This window comes from Leuciscus leuciscus (genome assembly GCF_965113295.1).
Source record: "Leuciscus leuciscus genome assembly, chromosome: 5".
Classification (NCBI taxonomy): Eukaryota; Metazoa; Chordata; class Actinopteri; order Cypriniformes; family Leuciscidae; genus Leuciscus; species Leuciscus leuciscus.
This window is the reverse complement of record NC_138729.1, coordinates 35,156,479-35,184,156: the sequence shown is the minus strand read 5'-3', so window position 1 is coordinate 35,184,156 and position 27,678 is coordinate 35,156,479. Positions and strand designations below refer to the sequence as shown.

At 37.6% G+C, this 27,678-nt stretch overlaps 1 protein-coding gene across 1 annotated transcript in view; it reads left to right on the top strand.

The window, feature by feature from the left end:
* Positions 1-27,678, top strand: part of LOC309498603 (uncharacterized protein) — a 103,425-nt gene that overhangs the window by 57,960 nt on the left and 17,787 nt on the right. The window contains exons 4-5 of the mRNA XM_082169413.1: positions 3,737-3,797; positions 6,974-7,100. Coding sequence (XP_082025539.1) covers positions 3,737-3,797; positions 6,974-7,100 — 188 coding nt within the window. The remainder of the gene's footprint in view (positions 1-3,736; positions 3,798-6,973; positions 7,101-27,678) is intronic.

Here is a 27,678-nt window from a genome sequence, read left to right as displayed (position 1 = left end):
AGGATTGTTAAATGTTTCGATGTGATTGATAATTAAATTAATTATTTAATAATCAAATATAACTACTAAATACAACGTGTCACCAACGCCGCCTCATATGCGCTTAGAATGTGTGACTGTTGTGGACGCGCTCTTCCTGGGACAACTGCACGCGCTGAATGAATCTGCTACCGTTAAACTGGAGCACTTTGCTAGCACGTTATTTATCTAAAAGAAACGCATCCTATATGAGATTAATCAGATACATTCAAAATAAACATATTACAAATTATATCTGCACAAAATGACGCAAATTCATGCACAAGTGAACTTGAACTAAGTTACGTGCCATTCATTCAGAACTATGTTGTGGACGCGGTCTTCCTGGAGCAACGCGACACGGCAACTAAACCCAAATAATTCACAATGTTTTATTACAATATTGTTCTCTTTATAATGTTATGTAATATTACAGTCCCAATAGTCATTATTAGTCGTGCACTGCCGTTTGAGCTGCGCGCGCTGAAGCTGACGCTTTACTACAGAGTTAATTCTTAACCAAATGCATCCAATATGAGATCAGTCAGATATAGATAGGCCTACAGAAAATAAACAGTATTACAACTTACATTTGCACAAAACAAAAGGCTGCGAATGCACATGCAAACTTATAGTCATGATGAAGGTGTAAAATGGTCCCAAACATAACTCCGGCGCGCTCGCTTTACATGTTTCGCGGTTGAGCAGCGCGCACGCGCATGAAGACCTGCTTAATCGATGATCGATAAGTTGTATCGATTAAATGTATTATCGACAATTAATCGATCGTCGATTAATCGTTGACATCCCTAGTCTGAATCAAAAATGTCAAACAGTGCAATTTTTTTATGGTGTTGTGAGTGGTTTCCTTAGAGGGATCATTCCACATTACAGTTGTTAAAATGAAGAGTATTGTTTATTTATGTAAACTATACCATTACAAATTTTGGGCTTGGTAAGAATTTTAAATGTTTTTAGTCTTTTGTCACCAAACTTGCTTTTATTTGATCAAACATATAGTAAAACAGTAATATTGTGAAATATGATCAAGTTGAATTTTCAGCATCATTACTCCAGTCTTCAGTGTAACATGATCCTTCGGAAATCATTCTAATATGATGATTTGCTGATCAAGAAACATACCTTACTATCATCAATGTTGATAACATTAGTGGTGCTTAATATGTTTGTGGAAACTATTGTACATTTGTTTTTAGGATTATTTGATGAGACGAATAGTCCAAAGTTAGATGGTTAAAAGAGCCGTATTTAATTGAAATCCAATTTTTTTTTGGTAAAATTGTAAATGCTTTTACTGTCACTTTTGATCAATTTAATGTGTCTTTGTTGATTAAAACTTTTTTTTTTTTTTTTTTTTTTTTTTAAATCGTACTGGCCCAAAATTTTTGAATGGTAGTGTATGACATCTGACTGAATTTGTGACCGGCTTTACTGGCTAATGCAAAATGTATAGTTTTTTATAGTGAATTTTAAATGAATTTAAAACCCAAAGTAATTCAGCCAAAATTTTAAATGATTAAATTTCAAAATAAGTTTGTGTGTCTGCATCAATGCATCTGCATCTGCATCTCATCTGCATCAATGAGAACTGAGACAATCTTGCTCTTTCCCCGTTGTGCCTTTTGAGTAAGCTATTATGAACCATCCACATGGTCTTACTCTTAGATTTTTTAGGTGTGTGTGTGTGTGTTTATGACCTTTACCTGCATGATAAAGCGCAGTTGGGGGCCCTCTGTTGGCTAATACTGGTACCTGAGTTATTGTATTATTTACACAAATATAAATCATGAGAATGCAGATGGATAGAGTCAAGCAGGAGTGTGTCTGCTTAACACAGCACTGTAGCTGCTCTAAGTGAAGTACGGCAAGCAAAATGGGCCGAAATGAATCTCAAGGTGAAGAATGTGAACTGGTACTATAAGATAAATGGCTGCTTATGTCCAGGAGAGGGAAGTCTAACACCATTTCCACATGAGGGACACTGCCATAAGTGTGTTGCGGGCATAAGTGTGTTGCGGGTGTTTCAAGCTAGCAAACGTCAAATTTGAAATAGTCTACATAAAGAATATCATAAGTGTTAAGCCGTGAAATTACTGTGAATACGGACAGGAGAGAATATAATATGTGAAAGTAAAGTGCATGTGAAATTTTGTCTGTCGCTGATTAGAGCCCATCAAAGTGGCCTGTCGGAGGTCTCCTCCACCGCAGTCTCCCTGTGTCCCCCCTTTTCTCTCCTCTCCACTTTACATCTCCCCTATTCCTTTGCCTTCTGTCATTCTCGTTCCCCCTTCTCTCTTTTTCTTCCTCGTCTCCCTCTGTTGTGGCCGTGGCGCTAGCCAGGCGGTATCGAATGTAAGCCAAGCACATCATATTTTCATGTGTTCATGCCTCTTTTTATCCTCTGCCCTCCCTTTCTCTATATTCTCCATTTCTCTCTCTCTCTCTCTCTCTCTCTCTCTCTCTCTCTCTCTCTCTCTCTCTCTCTCTCTCTCTCTCTCTCTCTCTCTCTCTCTCTCTCTCTCTCTCTCTCTCTCTCTCTCTCTCTCCCTGTGCTTGCTCCCTCCCTCTCCCTCTCTCTCTATTCTTTCTCTAGTTCCCTCCCTCCTGCTCCAATCTTCAGTTTAGCTAGAGAAAGAGAGGGAGTGAGAGTGGGAAAGAAAGAAAAAGAAAGAAAGAGAGAGTGGAATAATGGTGAGCGACGAGGGGAATTTCGCCGCTCAGAAACATTTTCTTCCTCCGAAACAGAGAAAACATAACAGGTAAGGACATTTGGAGATGAAAATCTCCTCTTTTTCTCTGTCTACCAATCTCTCTCTCGGTTCCTTTTATTTCTTTCCCTCTCTTCTTTCTCTCAGGGGGTAGAGGGCCTCTTGCGCTAACTGGTGTCAGCTGTTGCAGGAAATGAAGGGATCACTTCTATCCCAGTCTTTCTCTCCTGCTCTCCCTCTGAGCCTCGATTTTTCATTAGACTCGTATCCCGCTAAACACGCTCAGAGTGGGAGCGGCCCGCTCAGACAGAAAGATGAATGGGACTCAGATGAAGAGGGTGAGGAAGAGTCGTTTCGCCGCTGTTTATTTTAGCTGCTTTTTGACTCGTAGATCAGACGTTCTGCCTGTTTTTTTGCCACCTTGGGATATGGTACCCGTCGCACATGTGACATGGGGGTGAGAGACTGTGCATGCGTGTGTGCGAACGCCCCCACCCCCTATGCTGATCTCTCATCTTATAGCCCTCTAGGTATAAGTCTGGTGTGTGTTGCCGGTGTCGTGGCCCTACCTCTCTCTCCCTCTCTCTCTCTCTCTCTCTCTCTCTCTCTCTCTCTCTCTCTCTCTCTCTCTCATCCCCATTCAGTTTTCTGTCCTATAGGCTGATTAATCCGGATACCTTTTCTCCCCAGATTCTTTGTTTCCTTTGTTCACGTTTTCCTTTTTCAGCAGCGCTCTGCTGCCGTTTGAAATTCCCACCTTTTTTCCCTCTCTCTCACGTTCCTCCTATCTCTCTCTCTCTCTCTCTTTCCTCTGCGGCTCTCGGCTCCAGACGGCGGGTAGACATCAGCCTGTCAGTGCCCTCTTGTGTCTTTTTACGTGCTCTCTTCTTTTTATTTTGTATTCGTGGTGTGTTGCATTGCATCATGGAATGAGCAGCATAAAAAAAGCTTTTTTCTCTCTCTCTGTCTCTCCTTCTCTGTCCTCGCAGTCTCGCAGGCGTTCGGAGGACCGCAGCACCCGAGGCACGGTCAGTCGCTGCCGCCAGCTCGGTGAGTTCACTCCCCTTCTCTCAGTGCATGTGCGTGATTTATACAAGAGCTGACGTGACCCAATAGTATCTGTATATGAAGTAGCAATGACAGTGTTGCGCTGTTCTCGGAGGTTTGAGAACTTTGGATTCATGTGAATATCATGTCTTTTTCAGCCTTTTTATAATTGACTCCGGCTGTTTTATACTCTAAAACCTCATTGCAGATGAGTGAATGTCTTTTCCGCAGTAATTCATATCGGTGTACAGAAAGGCAGGTGCTCGATTCGTGTTATGTGTGCGTGGCCGGCGTGAGGGGTCTGTGTGTGGCACCACTTCTACACGCATGTCCTCGTCCTCCGTGCGCATGTGTGTTTGCGCGTGAGACTCGATGTCTTTGTTTGCAGTCCATGCTGATGGGCGTGTGTGTGTAACTATGTTGTGTTGCTTTTAAGTAGCCGATTGCAGTAAATGTCGAAGGGATGGCGAATTAGAGACAGCGGAGGAGAGAAGGACGATACAACAGCAGAGACACAATGGCGGTCGCTCGATTCTCCGCGCCGCACCGTGCCCCTCTCCTTCCCTGAGACCCTAACTTGTGACGTTCTGCTTCGATGTCCACGGGTTGGGTTCTCGGGAGCTGTGAGAGGCACTCAGTCATCCGCCCATCCAAGAAGGACCAGAGCAGAGGACAGCGAGAGAGATTGTCCGAGCAGATTGAGTAGGGAAGGAAGGACGGTCAGAAAGAGGGACACGAGGGGACGAGATAGGGTTGAGTGAGGTGAAGGTGGCGCAGTGTAGGCCTGTGGATTGTGGTTCAAGAGTTTAAAGGATAGAAGGTGAAGACAGAGAGAGTGAGAGATCTGTGTTTTTAGGTTGGGGTGACGTTGGGCCATTGAGGGTTTGGCCCAAACAAAGCGTATGTTTAGACTGTGAGTCAGGACACTGAAATGGCTGTGTGTGTGCATGTCTCTGCCACAGCCTTGTCTGTTACGCCCTCGTTCCGCACCCATATTTGTGTGCGTCTTTTTGTGTGTCAGTACTTTTTTTTTTTAATCCAAATTCTTCTTTCCATACAGGAAGTCCTCATAGATGGACATGTCCAGTGACTTCGGTTCATGTATGCATGTGTGTGGGTTTTATCCACCAATTTGAGAGCAGCACAAAGTACTGTTGAGAGCGTGACATCGATAGCTCGGTACACTTGTGTTTGACCTCATACAAACCTTCATCGATATTAAAAATAAACGCACATGTTTTCTTGTTATTTTCGACTTCAGGCTATATTTTTCCTGCGACATGTTGACCGTCATATTCTGATATTCGTCATATTCAGATTTGGATATAGCCCACCTTTACAGCAACATATGTTGGGTTATATGTTGATGCTCAGAGGATGTTAATGGCATAAAAAGAGAGATACCTTTAGTGTGTCTGCAGCAGAAGTGCATTGTATGTGTACGCAGCATCATGTGTGTTTCTACAGACATCGTGAGTAAGACAACCAACCATATCTCTGGTAGGGCTCCAAATCTCACTCATCTCTCTCACTCTTCAATGGTGCTTGATGTTCTCAGAGTCAAACAGAGGCTATACATTTTGAACGGAAGCAAGAGTACATCCTGGGCTTAAACAGTCCCGCAGACTAGATTTTTATCTGGAAGACTGACTGTGGTGTTTCAAATGGTGGGGATTATGATATCAGTTTATTTTTAATTCACCTTATATTTGTGCATGTTACCCTTGAAGTGAAGAAAAGCAACATTTCTTTTTTTCCTGTCTTTATGCTTTCTCTAACCCCGAAAGTATTTGTCAAACAGCGTAGTGCCGAGCGATGCAGAATGATGTGTTTATTTTCAAAAGATTGGTTGCCATATTAAGCTGCTAAAATGGTAATTTAAAGGGAGTTGCAATAAGCAAAATGAACAACCCATTTCTTGACATCATTAAGTGCCTCATTAAACTCAATTTGTATTATAACTGGAATACTTTGCTTCTATTGTTAAGTTGGCACTATACATTTTATGGATGTCTGTGGATATTTATATCGGCTTTAGGGCATGACAGTTATGAAGTAGATGAATACTTTCATACTCACCTTTACCTCTATTAAAACGCTTCTCTGCTGTTCTTGAAATACAGTTAAAGATTATAATTTTGATTTATTGACCACATTGATGGATACATCTGTAGTGTTGACCACATTTGAGTACATAGCAAATTTGTGTTTTGAGTGTCATCATGAGTTCATTGTGTTTGAATATGTGTGTATGTGATGTGTATGTGATGTGTGGTTTGTTCTTAGATGAGCAGTGTTTCAGTGTCTTATTACACTGTAGAGCATATAGTCTATGTTAGTGCATCGGGTCACGAGAGGCAAGGAGAGAGAATATGGTGCATTGATATAGAAGATGTGTATTAGGTTTCTCAGATATATCATTTAAAATGGTCTTTATAATGGAAATATTAATTTAAAAACCAGTTGTGATTATTTTGTCAAAATGATATATTTTAAGCTATTAGTTTAATGTGATACCAGTGATTTATTAAAGGCAATAAAAATGGATACATATTTGTTTTAGATGATTTGATGTTTACAATAGACTAATACTGTTCTTCCAATATAATGTATGAAGACTGCTCCTATGTAGTGAGTTAATTTTCTATATAAACAAACTCTGTGTATACTGTATGTTCAAGGAAACATTTTAATAACGCCTTGCCAGATTAATATTATTCCTGACAGGTCATATATAAGTTATTGTTGCACTTTGAGTTCATTTTTGAAAGCCGAAATCTTACATGAACGGATCCTTAAATATAAGACTAATCATATATAGTAAGCATTGTCTTTGTTAATTGAAATGTCAATTAAGAATAAAAATAGCTGCATGTAATCCTTTCTGCAGTTATCTTAACATTAGGACAGATTTTATAATACAACAGTTATACAAATATCAAAATACAACAAATGTTAAAAATACAATGAGAAGCCTGTTTTGATTGGTCAAGGCTTATTTATTGGTCCGTGAAGCCAATAAATGTATGACAGCGTAGTGTTTTCTCATATCAGGGTTTATTATAGTAACCGTTTTCCAGTTCAGGTGAGAATTTCATGAGGGATTGTTCTTGTAAATGTTTCAACATTTACGAACATGTATGTTCGTCATGGTTTGTTGTGTGTATTGTGGTGTCTAGCTTCGGCGAGGGCATGCAGGAACCCCTCCTCTCCTCTGCAGTGCTGGATGAAGACTATTGTTCTGGTGCCCTCGTCTTCCTCTGGCACCACACCTCACCCACCATGCCAGCCCACCTCATCAAACAAGTATGTGTGTGTGTGAAACTGGTGCAAGGTCAGTGTGAAAATGCAGGACGGTTATGATGGAAGATATTTGCTTTAGTCACAGTGGTTTGGCATGGAAATTTCACCTCTTGTGTTTCTCAGCATCTCTCATTTGTATGGAGAGATGCAGTTGTGCAGTGGAAGAATGGTGCTGAAGTTACAGGCTTCTTAAAGTGTCACTCCACTGATAATATCCACACACACACACCATTCCTCCCACACACACACCCTGTTCCTCTCCCTCGCTGTCAGAATCATGGTAGTTGGTCTGCAGTGCCAGCACACGCCCCAGGAACGCCCAGATTTTACCGCAGTACCAGAGTACCCTGAGCAGTTTCACACACATAAATCCACTCACTCCACCCGCAATATGATTATGAGGCTAACTAATCAGCTCATATCAATGTATGGTATAATGTAATCGAAAGTTAAAATGTCTTAAAATGTTAAAGTTACACTGTCATCGACCGTCATCAGCATTTTTTCTCTTGTATTAATACTTTTTCAGGGAGTATTTAAATTGTGATTTCCAGGGCTGGGAAGTCATTGAATATAGGGAAATCTTAAAAGCTTACAAATCTTAATCTTTAATAGTGAAAATAAATTTGTCAGGTTTTGCCCTTGTCAAGGGCATTTTTTGTTAGGCTTGACATTTTGAAATGTAAAGATTGCTTAAAGAGTGAAATATCACTTCACATATTGAAGGTTTAATCTGGGGACATTTGTATACCAGAGAATTGAGTAATTCAAATTGAGATCTGCCAAGCAATCTTTATGAAAAGATTTCTATACAATCGCAAATGTTTTGAAAAGTCGTCTTCGTTTCATTATTATTATTGTTTTTTTACGTGATTTTTTTAAAGCGTTTTATTTCTGGCCATGTGTGCATGTCTGCGTATTTTGCAGTAAGAAGACACCATTGTCCCTTTCTCACAGACGTTGTCCCACACGGCCATATGTTCAAAGCTGGCATAAAGCATCCTACATATTTTCTATAGTCTGTCCATCTGAGTTTGTCCACACAAACAGAAAAACAAACACTTACTAATAATGGTGAATTACAGTTGTCAGCCATTAAACAAGCAGCAAAGACATGCAAGAAGAATACATTTGAACGTGGACTCATTAAGAACCGTGGAGAAAACTAAAGAAAGAGCTGGGAGAGAGAGAATAGCAACTCAACAGTTAAAGCTCTTTTGTCATTTAGAATGTGAAACAGCAGGAATGTGACTAAATAGCAGTTTTTCGTAGACATGCCTGACTGCAGCTCACCCCCTCAGTCCAGCTGATTTCTCTAAATCCAGCACAATGGATTAACAGAGCAGTCGGCCACAGTCACGGCTACTGAATTACTGGAAAACTGCATGTGGATGTATGCGGTCTGGAGGGAAAATGTATTTGAGTCTGTGTGCTGCATTTGAGGTGGATTAATCGTATGCAGTGTTTTTTTCTTTTTTTTTCTTGTTCGTTCATTCTCTTCAGTCAGTCAGTCAGTCAGTCATATTTATTTATAGAGCACATTTAAAAACAGCTGTTGGCCAAAGTGCTGTACAAAGTGTAAACAGGTATCCTAATGAGTAAACGTAAAACACACAAATAAACAATACACTACAATTTATACCGCTAGGCCCACTTATGACCATAAGCAACTGTAAATAAGTGGGTTTTAAGCAAAGATTTAAAATCAATGTATGTTGGTGCAGTCTTTATGTAAGATGGCAGATTATTCCAAAGCTGTGGAGCGGCCACTGAAAAGGCACAATCTCCTTTCAATTTTAAACGTGTCGTTGGAACAGTCAGCTGTAGACTACTGGTTGACCTAAGTTTTCTAAAACTATTATGGTGGGATGAAAGGAGATCAGAGATGTATGGAGGAGCCAGTCCATGCAATCCCTTATGAGCAAACAATAGTGTTTTGAACTCAATACGATATTTAACTGGAAGCCAATGGAGAGAGAACAATACTGGCGAAATAAGTTCGCTTTCCCTTGTTCCTGTTAACAAACTTGCAGCAGCATTTTGAACTAGTTGAAGACGTGACAATAGGGACTGTGAGACACCCAAGTATAGTACATTACAGTAGTCTAATCTTGATTAAATAAAAGCATGTATCACAGACTCCATGTCTCTGGGTGATAAAAATGCCTTAATTTTCGCAATATTCTTTAACTGATAAAAGTAACTTCTGACCACACCACTGATCTGTTTGTCGAAAGTCAGAGCAGAGTCAAAAGTAACGCCCAGGTTTCGAACATGTGTATGGAGATTGCCAGCTAAAGGTCCCAGTTTACTGGCAACGACCTCTGTGGAAGTAGAGGAGCCAAAAATTAAGACTTCCGTTTTGGAATCATTAACTGAAGGAACTTGGCAGACATCCACTGTTTAACGTCTCTCAAACAATCAAACAAACACTGCAAACTAGAATCATCCTTTGGGTGTAAAGGAACATAACACTGAGTATCATCTGCGTAACAGTGGTATGATACATTATGCTTGCTAAAAATAGTATATAACGGGAGCATGTATAAGGAAAATAAAACAGGACCCAGGATTGAGCCCTGCGGAGCCCCATACAAAACTGGTGCACGAGATAATAATTGCCCGTCTCTACTGAGAAGGTTTGATCATTTAAATAAGAAGCAAACCAATTCAAAGCACAACCTTGGATCCCAATTTGCTGTAAACGATTCAAAAGAATGCCATGATCAAGAGTGTCGAATGCCGTGCTAAGATCCAGCAGAATTAAAACAGCACATTTACCAGAATTGATAATCAGAAATAAGTCATTTAATACTTTAAGCAGTGCAGACTCTGTACTGTGCTGTGATCTGAAATCAGACTGATATTTATCCAAAATACAATTTTCCTGTAAGAAGGAAGAAAGCTGATTAAACACAACCTTCTCCAAAACTTTTGATAGAAATGGTAATTCAGAGATGGGACGATAGTTATTCAAAACTGTTGGATCAAGATTTGACTTTTTGAGCAGCGGCTGCACAATGGCATGTATAAAATGAGATGGAACTATCCGACTAACTAAACTACTATTGATTATTGACAGTAAGTTAGGACTGATAGTATCAAGTATATCTGATAAAAAGCGAGGATAAACAACATCCAGTGAGCAAAAAGTGAACTTCATTTGTCGGAAAATTTGTAGCAGATGAATATGAGACACTGGAGAAAACTCAGATAAATTTGTTAAAATCTGTGACGATGTTGGCTGAGGTAGGTCCAAAGAAGAGGCTAAAAAACATGATCTTATAACATACATTTTGTCGCAAAAAAACTTAAGGAAGTTTTCACAGGCCATATGGGAGGGATCAGGATATAAATTAGAAATCGGATTTAGCACATTAATTATGGTATTAAATAGTATTTTTGGGCTGTGTGCATTTTTAGTGATGATATCTGAAAAATATTTTGCTTTTGCAAACTTAATAGCTTTTTGATATTGGATCATACAATCTCTAACACATTCGTAAGATATTTGTAATTTGTCCCTCTTTCACTTCCTTTCTGCTTTCCTCCATTTCGTCTAATATCCCTAGTTTCATCATTAAGCCAAGGATGTGCACGACTTCTAGTTCTCTTCAATTTAAATGGGGCAACGGCATCCAGTATGTTTAAACATAACATATTGAACATATTAACTAACTCAACTGGATTTGCTCTAAAACAGTTTTACTCAATTTCGTGAGTTTGAGCATACGAGCATACCGGGCTACCGGCACATAATGTGGTTCAGGGCTGGGAACATCTATATTAAAAGTAATAGTCTTATGATCAGACAGAAAAAATTATTTGATAACTACATCGCTAACTGAAAAGACGTAAGATAAGATCAAATCAAGTGCGTGCCCTTGTTTATGAGTAGGCCCAAGAACAGACTGTGTAAGATTAAAAGTATCAATAGTTTGTAGAAATTCTTTAACCATAGGTTTAGAAGGACAACAAACATGTATATTAAAATCGCCCAATATCAAAATCCTATCTGTATTTGGCAGAACAGAGTAACAGACAACCTCCTTGACGATAGCGCTGATCATGGTTGTTCCGGGTAAACGAAGTCAGGACCGTACTTAAAAGAGTACAAAATCCGGCCATGGTCGCAACTGGAAGCCAGACCCACAAGATCCGCATGACTCGGGCCTTCACGCAGCGAGGCACGGAGGTGTCCCCTCACCCGTACCAACACACCGCCACGTGTTCCCCGTCTTCTATAGCGTTTCTTCCTCTGGTGGAATTCGCAGGCCGGTAAGCGACATATTTCAGATAGCAGGAAGGTCGAAAAAGGAGGATCAGGAATCTTGTACCCCCCCCCCCCCCCCCCCCTGTAATTATCTTGTAATTCGTATCCAAAAACGTTTCAACAGTCCTTCGTATATAGAGGAGAAACGAGCAATCATAAGCAAGCGCTGTGGTAACTTTTTGTGCAGACAAACACACAAACAAGATGAATATACTCAATAAAGAGAACACAGACACCAGGCGACGGCTTGCCAAACACCACACTGGCGCCATCTTGGATACTGGATTCTCTGGATACTCTTGTTTTCAATCTCTGGCTCTTGCATGTGCCCTCTCTCTTTCCCTCCCTCTGTCTCTCTGTCCTCAGATGGCTTTCAGCCTACTTTCCTATAACAGAAAACAGAGCAGAGTAGAGTCAGCATTCACAGTCAGAGGCACAAGCACCAGATAAATGCCCCCTTTAAGTGTGTGGGTACTGTATGTACATATGAGTGTGTGTCAAGTGCACCTTGAGTATGTTTTGCGTTTCTTTGTTTATTACAACATTTGTCTTTTCCACAATGCACCGAGTAAAGCAATAACTGGGCCCAGATGGAATCTGCAGGCGTTTTTCATATTTTCAGCACAGATTTTTTTGGCGGAAAGTGCGCACAATTCTGTGTAATAAATTTAAACATACTAAACATAGCAAAAAGGTTATTCAATTTAGCCAAAGTAAGTAAACATGCAAAGGACAGTTAATGTGTGCAAGACCATTTCTATGTAAATCTGTGGAGATCTGCGGTTGCAGATCACAAGTGGGTCTGGAAATCAGCATCCTGTGTAATAGAGTGTGTCTACGGAGCTATTTATAATGTATAAAACATTTTTTTTTTTTTTTTTAGATGTCTGATATTAATGTGTTTGATCGTTTTTCTTTGCTATGTATTTCTTTTTCCTACTTAATATATATTTGCGTCTAAATCATTCTTCCTGTCTCACTCCATTTCACAGCCACAAGCACTGAGAATATTCCTTTCTCTCTCTCTCTCTCTCTCTCTCTCTCTCTCTCTCTCTCTCTCTCTCTCTCTCTCTCTCTCTCTGTCTGTCTGCCTCTTTCTCTCTTTCTCCCTCTCTCTCCCCTCTTCCCAACCCTCACTCTGTCAACTAAAGCCCTTTCATAATGAATGGCAAGGTACGATAATAGCCTTTCGGTTGCTATAGTAACCAGACAGGAGCTCAGTTCGTGCTGTATTTTTTGTCCTTTATTTTTTTTCCAGGGGGGAAATGACAGTGGAATGTGAGGCGAAACCCTCCCTCTCACTTTCCCTTTTTCTCTTTCTCATGCAGTCACAGCAGATTCCCTCTGTTCTTTCGTATTTGCCTGTCCTCTTCTGCATCCTTAATATGACAAACAGGTTAATCCGAGAATAGAGTTCCATATTCTATTAGAAACGTAATATAAAATTATACTTTTATATAATTTTGCACATGCAAGAGCCAAAATAGCATGTATAATAATAAACATGCTATTTTGTATTTTTACATTAACAATGCAATTAATGTTCTATTTATTAAAACCAAGTATTTTTCTCACTAAGCATTTTAAGCATGTTTACATTTATTTCAAAATAGTAACTATAAAAACACAGTAACAAATTTTTGATTGCATCTATTTAATTTGTTCAGCTGTTCTTTTTAATAGTCTTAATTATTGTTTAACAGTCATGTATTTTTGCATCATCAAAGCTGACTAAATACTGCAGGTGTTATGATGGTCACAGACATAGACGTGTACCTTTAATTTCACCAAGCAGAATGCTCACTAAAAAAAACTCACAGATTGTGTTTTTCACGTAATTTCTGGTGATTTTAATACATTAAGTGGTGATATTTAAGTGGGTGAGTTGTTTTCTTTTTAATTAGTCTTCACAACAACACTAGTATTTGTTCATTCAGACTGATTCGCGGACACGGAACTCACACAAAAATAAGAGAAGGGATTTATTGTCAGAACAGCCAATCAAAGCATGATGGAATCATTGCCTCCTCTAACATGACTTTTCCCCATTCATTCTCAGTTACCCCCCACCAAACCCACGGCACGCTTCTGTTAAAACTCAATGGGCTCAGGTGAGGCTAGATGCTTCCCGCTGTAAATTTAATTGCTCGTGGTGTTGTTGGACACTGTCAAATTGAAATGAGTGAAATTTGCGTTGCTTTATCTTTATCTTTGTACTGTGGATTATTTTCTCATCCAATTTTTTGAGGAGGCACTGCCTCCCTTGCCTCCTTGGAGGAACCACCCCTGATATATGTGTATGTGTGTTTATTTTGTATAATTTTTTTTAAATAATTGTTTTTAGCTTCCTTGTAAAAATCATTTAAAACTTGATTATATGAATCGTTTCTGTGATGCTTTGCCTGATATATCAAACCTAATTGAGTTCTGCTAAACTGTTTTCTACTCATGACACAGGATACACAATGGAGGCATTTATTTTTCATTTGCATTTTGAGTTACAGTAAAATAAAATGCAAAAGTGTACAGTTTCAAGGTGCTGATGATTTTTGATGTGAATGTGGTGCCTATTTTTTCCATTTGTCTGTACAGATCACATGTTCAGAGGCAGCAGTGTATTGTGCCCATGGCCTTAGCACCTATAGTGGGGCGATAAGTGGTGGACACAGATTAATCATCAACACACAAGCAAACATGCGTGCACACACCCTCTCCGTGCAGCTGTTGAAGCTGGTGGTGTCACCATAGCGACAGCAGTGTGCTACTAAAGATCCCAGCCAACAGCTGCTCTCGGTAGAAACTGTATTGATTGAGTCTGCTCAACTCCCACTTCAAAATGTGTATGTCTGTTAGCGGCCAGCATCTGCGTATGACACCGTATACAAAGATTTGGGTTGCAAACGTATTTTTGTACAATAATTGTGAGTCTTTGAAGTGTTTATATTATAGCATTATGAATATGAAGTATGGAGGATGCATTCTGTGTGTATCCAAGCATGTGCAACAGATGGATCGGACAGCTCATCGTATTCCCTCTAAAGCATGTCAAATAGGTCCCCGATACTTGTCTTATTGTCCGTCCCCTTTCCTCTCTTTGGACGTCCCAGAGGACTGGTGCACTCTAAGACTTCCTGCGGCCCTTTAGAGGACCTCTCGCTTCCCTCCCCCTCAGCGATTCAATGTATCATCAAAGAAAGGATTAGTGTGGGCCAGCCCAGGAGACAGACTTGAGCACCTGACAAATTTAAGCTTATTAACTAAAGAAAAAAGGGGGAAAACCTGCCCAGGAAGCACTGAGGGATGGAGGGTGAACTCTGGGGATTGCTGATCTGTCAGCATATGGCTTGATGTTAGGTGCTAGCAATGCTGATATCTTTACATTGAGAGAGTGTTGCTGTGTGCAAAATCGCATACTGTTTAGTAGGAACTACATTTGGTTTGAAACTTACTTCGCGACTGTTAAAAATGTACGTTCTATAGACCTTATGTGCAAGAGAAATGAGGGTGCAGCCATCTTTAGAATATTGTCTTTGAACTTCCGCTTTTGCAGTCGCTCTGTGTATCTCTATGGCATTGCTGTCAAGGAGTAATTAGCGGAAGTGGATTTACTTAATGTAAAGTTAACGAAAGCTATCATGAGGATTGTAATGTTTAAAGCAGATGTCTTAACAAATGTCAGTAGACCGGGAAGATTTTAAAACGAGTCATTAATTCGTAAATACGCAAGATCGCTGTGAAAATACAGACCGGAAGACAAAAGACAACGAGCACAGCGCTGAAAAGGCCTATATGGTATGAATGTGTGTAGTTGAAAGAAATTCGGGCTCATTACACCCGCCATGTTGTCACAGTCATGTGACCTAAAGCGTCAGTGGCGTCGCTTCACCTCCAGTCAAAAATCCTCTTCTGTGGCCTCATGGGATATTGAAGTGTCCATCGAAAGTGCACTTCAGAATCTCGCCACTAGTAGTAAGTCATCCAGCATACTTTTCGCCTACTGTTTTATGAATGCTATGAATTTGGACAAACTACACGGCTCACATACTGTTTTTCGCCTACCAAATATATATGGAAGTTGGCATATTCGGACACAGAGCGTATCTGTGCTCTTGCTCTGATGAGGTTCACCTGATGAATGATGGTGGGATATCTTGGTTTTTGTCTTCACACATTATTTCCCAACAGTGCTGAAGATGGTCATGCCTCTATAAGGGTGGGAACTGTATGAAATGTAATGATTCTGGTTCTGATTCTTATTCTATTAATGATTCTTTTGAATATTTGGAAAACAGAAATGCAATTATGCGGCCAAATGTTGTGATCATTTCAATAATATGTGTCAAACAACAAATAATAAAAGGTGTAGTCACATGACTTTTCCCTTTTTTTAAATGCCACTGACAAAACTCACAGTGTGTTTCTTTAAGTACACATTGTCATATGTGCATTAATTTAGAAACAGCTTTGACTGTTTGTGATGTACTAAAAAGAACTCTCATAAGAGAAGAAAAGAGTCTCATGAGAGTGTTTCCATTGAGAATCAGACTTCAATAGTCAGGCTGTATGTTTCTGATTCTCTAAGAAGAATCAGATCATGTGAGTCATTTAATTGAGAATCGGACCACTGATCAGACTATGTTTTTTATTCACTAAAAAGAACCGGATCATATGAATAATTTACTTGAAAATCAGACTTCATTGGTCGCACAGTTTTGTTCTGAATAGTGACGCAGGGAACACTTTCAGGGTGAGAAAAATGTCAACAGAATCGAATATCATGAAAATCACTTGGTTCTGTTATTTTATTTAAGTGGTTCTTGGTTCACAATCCCTAAACCTCTATCATTCCTTATCACATTTTTGCTTATCAAACCCAAACCAGATGTCACACCATAGGACTCTCACAAACTCCTCTGTTTATGCTTTGTACTCTGAGGATATGCATTTTTCTGAGAATTAGACATGTCTGTGCAAAACATGGATGAATCTTTTCTTCCCTTCCTCTAAAGGAAGTATTTTTTGTCAAACCCATTATATATGTTTCCCATCAGACTCATGTGGTCAACTTGTGGTTTGTCTTGTCATTCAGCTTCCAACTTTTTATTTTAGAAGGTTTTATTTTAGAAGGTTCCCTAGGACGGTATTAATAGCACTAAAAACTTGCTCAAGCTTAAAAGTTGAATGAATATTGCTACTTAACATTTTTAGATCTCAGAGCAAAATACTGTAGCTAAAACAGTAGAGCATGACACTACAATGCTACGGTCATGGATTTGATTCCCAGAGAATGCATGAACTGTAAAAGTGTCTGCCAAATGCTTAAATGTAAAATGTAAGCTTTCTAAAACATTGCCACCTTTCTTCTCAAAGTATGTGTTCTTAATGTTATTTCATGTTTTTGTCTCTGTGCCTCACTTAGATTTGTTACCTCATGAATACAAGTATGTGGATGGACATGCATTTACTGCCAGTAAAATCCATGTAAATATTAATGAACTCCAGTGACTCCATTCCCGTATACAAAACTCTCTACACACCCTTATTATAGTCACTTTCTTTCAGTATCTCTGCTGAGAATGAGTGTATAGGGGAATGGATGGTCCTGAGTTTTGCCAGCCCTCATAATTCAATGTTAAGCTTATCATGGCTGAGTGGCTTTTTATCCTGGACTTGTTCGCAGTTGGCGCTGTTTCTAATCCTCTCCACACGTAAGTCTGTGTCCCTTCAATGTGCGTTTCTTTTCCAGGAAATTTCCATAGCAATACTACAATAGTTCAGGGTTTTTGTTTTTGTTTTTTTTACTTGTGGAGAACAGTGTTTGGTAGTAAAACAATGATAATCAAAGCCATAAGCTCTGTTTATGTTAATGATAACTTGAATATGTTAAATGGATGATAGATGGATAATGAGCTGTTGGAAGCTTTCAAATGGGAGGCAAGATGGCAGTATGAAAGGGCTTGAATATGCAGTGTGGAGGCTGTTCATATATGAGGTAAAGACTTCAGCTGATAGAGTCACTTGCCATTGCTTGGAACAATAATATCACTGTTTACTGAATCATATCCTGTTTAATTTGAATGGCATGACAGAGTGAGTGAATCACAATGAAAGAGAGAGATTACGAGTGCAATAGACAAGAGTCTCTATAGTGATATCACATTGCTACTTAAAAAAATAAAATAAAAAGGGGCAATGAAATGGATTGTTTGTTTTTTTTTGTTTTTTTTTTAATGTTCCTTGTGGTTCACTTGTAAAAAAAAAAAAATATATATATATTTGTGACGAAATGATTAATTTCCACCCTCATTCTGTCACTCTGCCTGAAATGATCCATTTTTAAGACTCTTAAAGATGCTTTTAAGGCTTGTCAGTAAAAAGCCACTGTTATGATTGGCTAAAGCCTCCACGCAATTGCACGTGAAATAAATAATTTACAGACAAGGCATTATGGTTTACTTATGGTTTGAGATCCAATACAGTTGGCTGCTCCATCTTTCAACAAAAGTTTCTTCACGAACTCGCCATTAAACTGTGGCTTAAAAAACAACTATCTGCAGTCAAATGCTCCGAACAAACATAATGTCAACTTTTTATTTATGAGTTGTTAAATCTTATCATGTTCTTGTTCTTACTGTATGTTTTACCTTCAGACAGTCTGCAGTCTCTCTGACTGTCAGGATTCTCTCTTTCACTCTCTGCCGCAGATTCTTCCCAGCTCCATAATTCTTTGTAAATGCAGCTAGTAAGACATTTATTTTTAATTCCTTACAATTATTGTACATTTTTCCAACTGTTACACTACTGTTCAAAATTGTTTTAAACAAATTAATACAATTAAAAGTGACAGTAAAACATTTATAATAAATAATATATAATATAGGCTGTAATCATAATTTTGAACTGTCTATTCATCAAAGAATCCTGATTTTTTTTTTATCAGTTTCTAAAAGAAAAAAGCACAAGAGTTTTCAACAAAAAAGTCTTGAGCACCAAATCAGCATATTAGAATGATTTTTTAAGGATCATGTGACACCAAAGACCTATTTAACAAATAAATAAATGCATGTGAAGTATTGAGTTTCAATAATTCTGTAATGAGAGAAGAAAGAGACAGCTGAGTTATAAGAAGGAGGTATGTTGCCTGGACTAACAGTCAATTGTGCAGCGATTGACCAATCAGAATTAAGTGTTCTGCCTAGATGTGTATTTATTGCAATATATGTGAAATTTAAATGGTAGAGGCCATATTGCATAGATACAATCAGAGCATCACAGATCGTTCTTACGTGAAACACAGGAGCAATTAAACTTTTGACCTGTATAATGGTTAAATGTGGCCTGCAACCTGTGGCTGTTAATGCATCAGGATATTTCTCAAATGTAATGTAGACCTGCTTTTGTATCCATAGCAACAGGTCTTAATGCAACCGTTATCCTGCACATGTCACGAGGGTGATGTTTACTGTATAGATGCAATGTTCTACTTTAGCTTGACTCAGCTTTCAATCTTAATGTTTTAACTGTGACTTAATGGGGCTGTTTTCACACAATGCTTAATTTTTCTTGATGCTTAAATGCTAAAAAAGCAAAGCCCTCTTTGTTTATATTTGAATGTTACTGCTTTGTTCGGTTCTGCCAGATGAAAAGCTGTTATCTTGGGTCAATAACTTAAAAAGCGAGCAGCCGAGCACTTATGTCTACTTCAGTTTGTACAATTTAATTTCACTTCAAAGCAACAATATTACATAGGATGTATTTCATAAGTCAATAAATTACAATGCAGTAAAGAAAAGTGTGCAAAGAAATAATGACTATTATTTATAATAACCGAGAGTGCTGATGTTTAGCGGAGAGAGTTGTAATAAACATGCACACCACCCTCCAAAGATGATAGATTAATATGTTGGTCTCTGTGTTAAAATTAAAGGTAGGTTTTGACTAGGATGGTACAAAATTTCAGGGAAAATTGATTTTCATGTACAAAATATAAACTCATGTATTTTGTTCTACACCCAGCCCACCTACTGTTATTGACATTAATTCACAGTCTATGGTTGTTTTTTCGATTTTAAAATGACTTTTTGTAGCAGATAAATATGAAAAAATTATATCAAAGTTTAAGGCCGCAGTCTTTCAGAGATTCAGGTCAGCATGGAACTGAAGTTGTGATTGTCTTTTCTTCCCTATATTGTGAAGTATGTCTCAGTGAAACTGAGTGATTCTCGAACAAGAAAAAAAATGTAGGGCGGGACTTAGAATTGATTTGATTGGGGATGGTTGTGGTTTGCTATTGCTGTGATCTCATGTGAGTGAGAGAAGAGAAAAGATGAAATTTTACTTAAATGTAAAGTCTCTCAGACCCCAAACAGAGCTAAAGTATTAAAGTAAATTTGAAATGAAGTAGCTGTTTTTAATTAAAGCGTGTGTGTGTGTGTGTGTGTGTGTGTGTGTGTGTGTGTGTGTGTACAATATAAAACTCAAAACTAAGTATTTTGAACACTATCTTTCAAGAGCAAGCGGTTTACGGTCCTGCATTGAACTCCGAGATTTTAGAAGTCTCGACAGTAAAATAAAGGGAACACAGCAAACGTTTAGGACTATACTGCTGTGGTATCATGGTAAAGATGAATTTTAACCACTGATTCTTCACATGCTCGTCCTTGGGCAGTGAAAAAAACACTGGCTTTACCTTGACATTGTAGAGCACAGCGCCGTCTTCTCGACATGATGCTATCCAGTATCCACAGGAATCAGCTGCCGGTTTGAGGGCGTTCAAGTTTCCCCTGGTGTGTGCACGCTCAATAAATGGGCGGGCAATATGCTGATGTTTCGTCTTGACGTCACAACGAAATGACGTCATTTCATTGTCTCAAGAGTCGACTCTTACTTTTAAAAGACAATAATTTATTTACGGTGCACTTTCAGATTTAAAACTTTGCAGTATGTTTTCATTCACTTAGAGCTATGTTACACACTACATGAAAGGTCATTTTCAAAAATCCATAATATGGGCCCTTTAATATGTAACATTTACTTGTATAAAACATACTTTTTGGATAGATGCTGAAACATACAATATGGGCTTTTTGGCAACATTTAAACGTAAAAAAGTTTTTCCTGCTAAAAAATGTAATGTTTACAATTCTATTTTATCATAAAGATATTTGTATAATTGCCCTTTTACAATTTTATAGACTTTTTTTTTTAGATCCCTAAACTCTACCCCAAACCTAAATATAACCATTTATTAAAAGAATACAACTTAATGGACAGAAATATGTGGGGAACTGACAATTTTAGTAACAATATAGCATTAAAAAGATGTGTTGAGCGAGCCGCTAATCCCACTCCTCTAAACCTACCCATAGCCATTTCTTTAAAAAATTTACAGTTATAAAGAAAAACATAACAGATAGACAGACAAGTGGAATCACAATAATTTATTTATTACAAAGATGTCAAAAGTAGTTCAAATGACAACGTGTTGCAGTCGCAGTCCTCTCTGGCGGAATATAATAGTTTTGTATGAGGTACAGTTGAAGTTATTAGTTTTAGTTAAATATTATTCCGATTCACTCTGTGGAGGCGCACATTCAAGCGCACAAACTAAAACACATGTCGCGATCTGTGATGAAGCAGGCGAGAGCCAATGAGCTTTTGTTGGCGCCAATTTTTTCATTCATAACGAGTGCGGGATTTGAAGTTCTAGGTCGCTGTGGAGAATGTAAATGAAGATCGCCGATAAACATGATACATGATAAATAATGTTTAAACGATTACAGAAATGTAATTCATTTGAAGGTTTTAAAGTGTAGTCTTGTTTAACATTATGTAACTCTTCGAAACAAGTTTACAGCAGAAGTCACGAACAGAGTGAAATGTTATAATTTCATATGAAGTAGACTAGATGAGTAAACTGCATAATAAATACTGAAAACGTCATTTATATGACAGTTGAATACAATAGAATAAAAAAAATACCATTTTAATATTCATAAATAAGAATTCGTACATGTATGTCTGTAAAGCTGCCAATACGTAAATTATTTACTTTTTAGTGCTGTCAATATTGTATGTTTGAGTGTGTATGAAAGCGTAAGTAGGGGAGACTTTTTGCTTCAGCACCTATAACTCGCTGAATTTTTTACCTTGAGTTCTCAAACTTTTATACAAAGTACCCACATTTGTTTACTACAAATGGAACCAATTCAGCCCTCTACAAGAATATCACAGACCTCGTGAGTTGATGTCAAATACATGGTGTTCATTTGTTACAACCTACCCCACTACCGGGGTAGGTTGTAACACATGCTGGGGTAAGTTGTAACAATAGACAAAAGAAGTAAAAATGGATGCAATACCATATGATATTGTTCAAAAACAGTTTACACTTAATAATAACACTAGGCTATACCATGTACCTATTTAAATCACATCTTTGTACATCTTTAGGTCTAACAAAAAATAACATGTCAATGTGCGTGTGTGTCTACAGTATGTGTGTAAATTCTTAATCAGAGTCACAGTTCTGACAGATGAATGATGCTGGTAACCTTGGAGTGCAGGCTTGATGGGCCCAGAAACTGTATAGGGCGCATTTCACCCAAACCTTCTTTGGCTTTGAGTTGGCTTTGAGTTGTTAAATTGCTCCATGCAAACCACTTTATATAAAACACTGGCAGAGACACCTCTGTCAGTCTTTCTCCTTTCCATGCCCTAGTTTTTCTTTAAAAACATTTACATTTTAAAAACATATAAATAAGAAAATTCTTAGTTATATTCTTAGTAACCTAATTTTCATTCATCTGAATTTATCTTGTTAGGTGACTTGAACTGGGATTGGATGACCGAGAAGTCTGAGAACATAAAACGGGTTTGTGATTCTTTAAATCTAAAACAACTTATAAATTGTGCTACCAGGATAAATCCTATACAGCCAGGTAAAGATACACTCATTGATGTTATTTTAACAAATGCAGCACATAAATATGTTGCTGTTGGAGTTTTTCCAAACGATATGAGTGATCATTGTGCTATTGCATGTGTTAGGAGTACAAAATTACCCAAATCCGAAGGTCGGACTGTTCTCAGACGTTGTTTCAGGCATTTCTCAGAGCAAGCTTTCCTTCAAGATTTATCCAGAGTGAATTGGCTTCAAATAGAATTGATTCCTACTATTGAGGATGCTGTAGCTTTTTTTCAGCAACATTTCTTAAAGCTTGCAAATAAACATGCCCCTATTAGGAAGTTTAGGATAAAAAACAGAGACAACCCTTGGTTTTCTAGAGATATAGCTGACCTAATTCATGCCAGAAATAATCAATGGTCAATAGCTAGAAAAACACAGAGTGCTAACGAGTGCTGGCGTCTTTTTAGAACTCTTAGAAATCAGTGTACAGCGCTCATTAGAAAATCTAAAGCTGAATACTATTTGGCACAAACGTCAATTAGTTTGCATGACCATTCTAAATTCTGGAAAACTATTAGAGCATTACAAAATAAGAAAGTTAACGGCTTCCCTCACCAGTTGAAAATAGGAAATGCTGTGATAACAGAGCAGAGGGATATGCTAAATGCTTTTAATGAGCACTTTGAAAAGGCAGGACATATCTTTGAGAAAACATTGGGTGAAACCCAAGGTAGAAACAGGTAGAAACAGGTAGAAACAGGTGAAATTCCCCATGGCGAAACCAACATGCAAGAATCTTGGAAAAATCTATTCCTGGCGGAACCTAGATCCCAATCACTACCAGGGGAAGTGGTTGCTGATATTGTTTCTTCTTCGATCCTTGAGTTTACGCCATTCTTGGAATCAAAAGTTTTACATGTTTTACAGAGCATTGATTCCAGGAAGGCAGCTGGGCCAGATGGTCTTGATCCTGGTTTGTTAAAAATGGCAGCAGAAATTACAGTCCATTTGTCCATTTGCACAGATACAGTGCCTATTTCGTGGAAGCAGGCTTACGTCACACCATTATTAAAATCTGGGGATCCATGTGATGCAAATAATTACAGACCTATCTCAAATCTTTCAGTTTTAGCTAAGGTTTTGGAGATTTTAGTGTCTGATCAATTAAAAACTTTTCTGGTTTCACAAAATATTCTTTTGTACAGTTTCTGCCTGTCTAAAAGTTATCGATGATATAAAAGCGGCAATTGATAAAAAGTTATTTTGTATGGCTGTGTTCATTGACCTTACAAAGGCATTTGACACAGTGGACCACTTCATGTTAATCAAAACCCTGTTGAATATTGGTGTTGGTCATAGAGCTGTAAATTGGTTTCACAGCTATCTCTCTGAACGGATGCAAATTGTAAGACATGGGAATGTAACATCTGACCCTGTCATCCTAAAAAAGGGTGTCCCACAAGGATCAGTTTTAGGTCCTTTGCTTTTTATCATCTATATAAATAATGTTTGTAGTGAATTTAATTACTCACAGTATCATTTGTATGCCGATGACACAATTATGTATTCTTGTGCCTCTACACCTGAGACTGCCTGTGCGAATTTGCAGTCAGATTTCGCCTTATTACAATCCGCCTTGTTTGATTTGAAGCTACTTTTAAATGCAAAAAAGACGAAGGCAATGATATTTGCCCCCATAGGTACTAAAGTCCCAGTTCTTGCTATTAAAACACTTCAAGATGAAGCTATTGAACTTGTTGATACTTACAAGTATTTGGGTATCTGGCTTGATAAAGGTTTTACCTTTAAAAAACACATTGAAGCTCTCGCTATGAAACCTAAATTCACTCTGGCATTCTTATATAGATTAAAATCTTGCTTTTTTAGGACTATAAGAAAAAGACTGGTTGCAGGACTATTCCTGTCTCAGATAGATTATGGGGATATCATCTATCAATTTGCTTGTCCATCTATTCTGTCAATACTAGACCCTCTTTATCATGCGGCTCTCAGGTTCATTACAAATGCTGGCTATCAGACGCATCACTGCATCTTATACAATATGGTAAATTGGCCGTCACTTAAATCGCGCAGGATGCGACATTGGTAAATTTTTATTTATAAAGCGATTTTAGGTATCTTGCCGTCTTATATTTGTTTAAAATTTGTCCGTACTCAAAATACATATCAATTAAGATCTAGTGATGTACTACTTTTTAAGGTACCAAGAATGAGGACAGAAGCAGGAAAGAGGGGTCTGTCTTACTATGGTCCTTCGTCCTGGAATGAACCTGCAACGAGCCAATTTCCTTAGCCGCATATTGCCTAAGAAACTACTGTTTAATCTAATATAAGTCATACAGTTTTATCTGCAATAGTACAGATACTAAACAAAATATAGTCTTGGTCAAAATGTTTACTTTTTGACCGCAAAATCAGTTTTTTCTCTATACATTCTGCATGTGCCTGTTTCCAGCCTTGACAATCACCATGATGGATCGGGGAGGAAGTAGGAAAATACTGAAGTGATCACATGACTCATATCTTCTTAATTCAGTCTACATAACTTTAAACAAATCAGACCATCAATGACAATTACTTCTGCTAAAATGTTCCTACATTCGATGATATTTTCACACATAGATTACTGCATCACAACCTGGTCACTCACTGGAGACACAATTTTAAAAAACATTGAAATGTTATTCAAAAAATCTATGAAAATATTTGATCAAAAGCCTCTGTCATTCCATCAGTGTAATATTTTGGAAAAATACAATATGCTATTTTTTTTTTTTAATTGCTGTTTAATTTATAAAGTTTTTCATGGACTAGCCCCACCTCCACTTTCTACATACATTAAACCAAGGACTGACAGAGGTTTTTGCACCAGAGACTCATTCAGAGGAGACCTACAGATCCCAAACACACACAAAAAAAACAACCTCTGGACAAACTGTTCTGTCTATCAGAGGAAGTCACTTTTGGAACAACCTCCCAACAAACATTAGAGAATGCCCCACTCATTGCACATTTAAAAAGCACCTTAAACAGTTTCTTAAAAGTTCCCAGTTATGTCCTAATTTTGACTAATTTTATTGATGTAATGTACTGTAATTTTTATAAATGCGTGTTAATGTGTTTCTTGACTGATACTGTATATTGTCTTACTATCCTTTTGTGTTGTTGTCTTCCTGCCTCGGGACTACAGATGAAAATGAGCATTTATGCTATAATCTGGCTCATTTACAGTCTGTACAAAAGTGTAAGATTGTTCATTAATATGCACTGTCCCAAATCAATCAATCAATCAATCAATCTTATCCCTAATTGGTGGAATTGATGGTTACAACTCTCCCCATGTAACAACCATCCCCGGTCTCCCCTAAATGTACATGTGGTAGAACCACACTTTATGTAAAAATACGCACGAATACTCATGAGTTCACGTAGCAGCGTGTGTGGTTATGATATACCCTACGTTAAGGGGACTTTTTTGGTCCCCATGAGAAGGACAGCTTATAAATCATACTAAGTGATGCTTTTTGAAAATATAAAAATGCAGAACATTTTCTTTTAGAGATAGGGTTAGGGGATAGAGAGTGTGTGTGTGTGTGTGTGTGTGTGTGTGTGTGTGTGTGTGTGTGTGTGTGTGTGTGTGTGTGTGTGTGTGTGTGTGTGTGGAGGAAAAGGAAAAAGAGGAAGGAAATTAGTGACACTAACAATGGGAGGAGAGAATGGGAATGAAAAAAAGCTTTTTATTAGCTAAAAAAAAATTGCTGTACATTTTCTATGTACTACTTTTCTCTTTAACACACACAGACAAAAAGACACAAAACATATTGTACATGATCAGTTAGAAAACAGAATTTTTTTTCAACTTATGATAAATCAAACATTCATAACCAACCCATTTTTAAATCATAAATAATTGCAGAGGTAACAGGAAATATAGTGTTGTTGGCTGTAATAATTAATCTTTCACTGAAATTGCATGCATGTTTTATTGCCAAACTGAGTCACTTTGTTGTTATTAGAAATATTGCCTTATGAGATTTACTTGAGTAATTTTTGTAAATATTTCTATAAAATTAAATAATTTTAGACATACAGTAAATATTTCTGTAAAATTAAATAATTTTGTCGTTCACTATACATAATACATGTCAAACTCTTTTATCCACACATCCAAGTCACTTGATATGAATATGAAGAACTAAACATTTCAAAGTACTGCAGTAATATTTGTTTATCAAGTCAGTATAATGAACCAGACATTTCTATACTAACCTAATTTAGTTTCATAAATACAAAGAATAGTAATGATTTTAATTATGCCTTAGTATTACTTGAACAAAACCATAATGTGTTAAATATGAATATGAAATATAAATATGAACATTTGCTTTAACAGAATTCATTGATTTTAATAAAAACTGTTTAACAGTTGCATGGAACCATTTAACATGGGTAAAGTGTAAATAAATATATTGTTTTATTTCATGTAAATGTATTATCACCCACTGACACAAAGCACATTTGTCAAATTTTACAGCTTATGTTGCTGCAGGCTGTCACGAAACATGATCAATAAAATATTCTGTAGTGTTGCGTATTTTACAACTTTATTCTCATCTCGCAACAAAGCTTTTTTTTCTTACAAAACCCTGAAAATGTACACAAATGGTCAGAAAATATTTATACGAATAAATAAAAACCCATAGTGATAGCAAGGTTGTTGGGATTGGTTGGCACAAGTTCAAAACCAAAGTCTATTTTATACCTCTACCTTTATTTCTTATTCCTTTGCTTACACTTGGGTTTTCTGTTTCACCAGATATTAAACTAAGGCTGAAAGCCTGAATGGATGGTCATGGGCATAACATGAAAGAATGTTCAAAAAGTTTGTTGATATGCTTGTCTGTTCTTTGTCAGTGGTATTCTGGTAAATGTGGTATTCTGACTGTATGTTCAGGCATCCATTCATCTTCAACATTCACACAGTACTTCACATGGGGTCATAGGTTCAGATGCATCATGGGAGTGAAGTGGGTGGGCAGGGGTGCACATTATGTGCTTTTGCCTCAGGAGAAGTCAGAGGTCACTGTGCTCTCTTGACACTTAGTCATTTCTGGCCATATGTTTAATGCACTGGATAGGACTGCAGGACACATATACTCAAGGACTGTACATTTCTTGCTTTCTGAAATATACGTGTATGCCTTGTTTTGTGATTTTGGCTGCATTAGTTATTAAAACTAAAATTACGTTGTTTTTTTAAATAATATTTACATATTTTTTTATTTTCCATTGTGCTAAAAAAGTGAAAAGATAAAGTAATTCAATATTGATTTTTCTTTTTTTGAATTCAAAGCATTCGTTTCTTCATATTGTATACA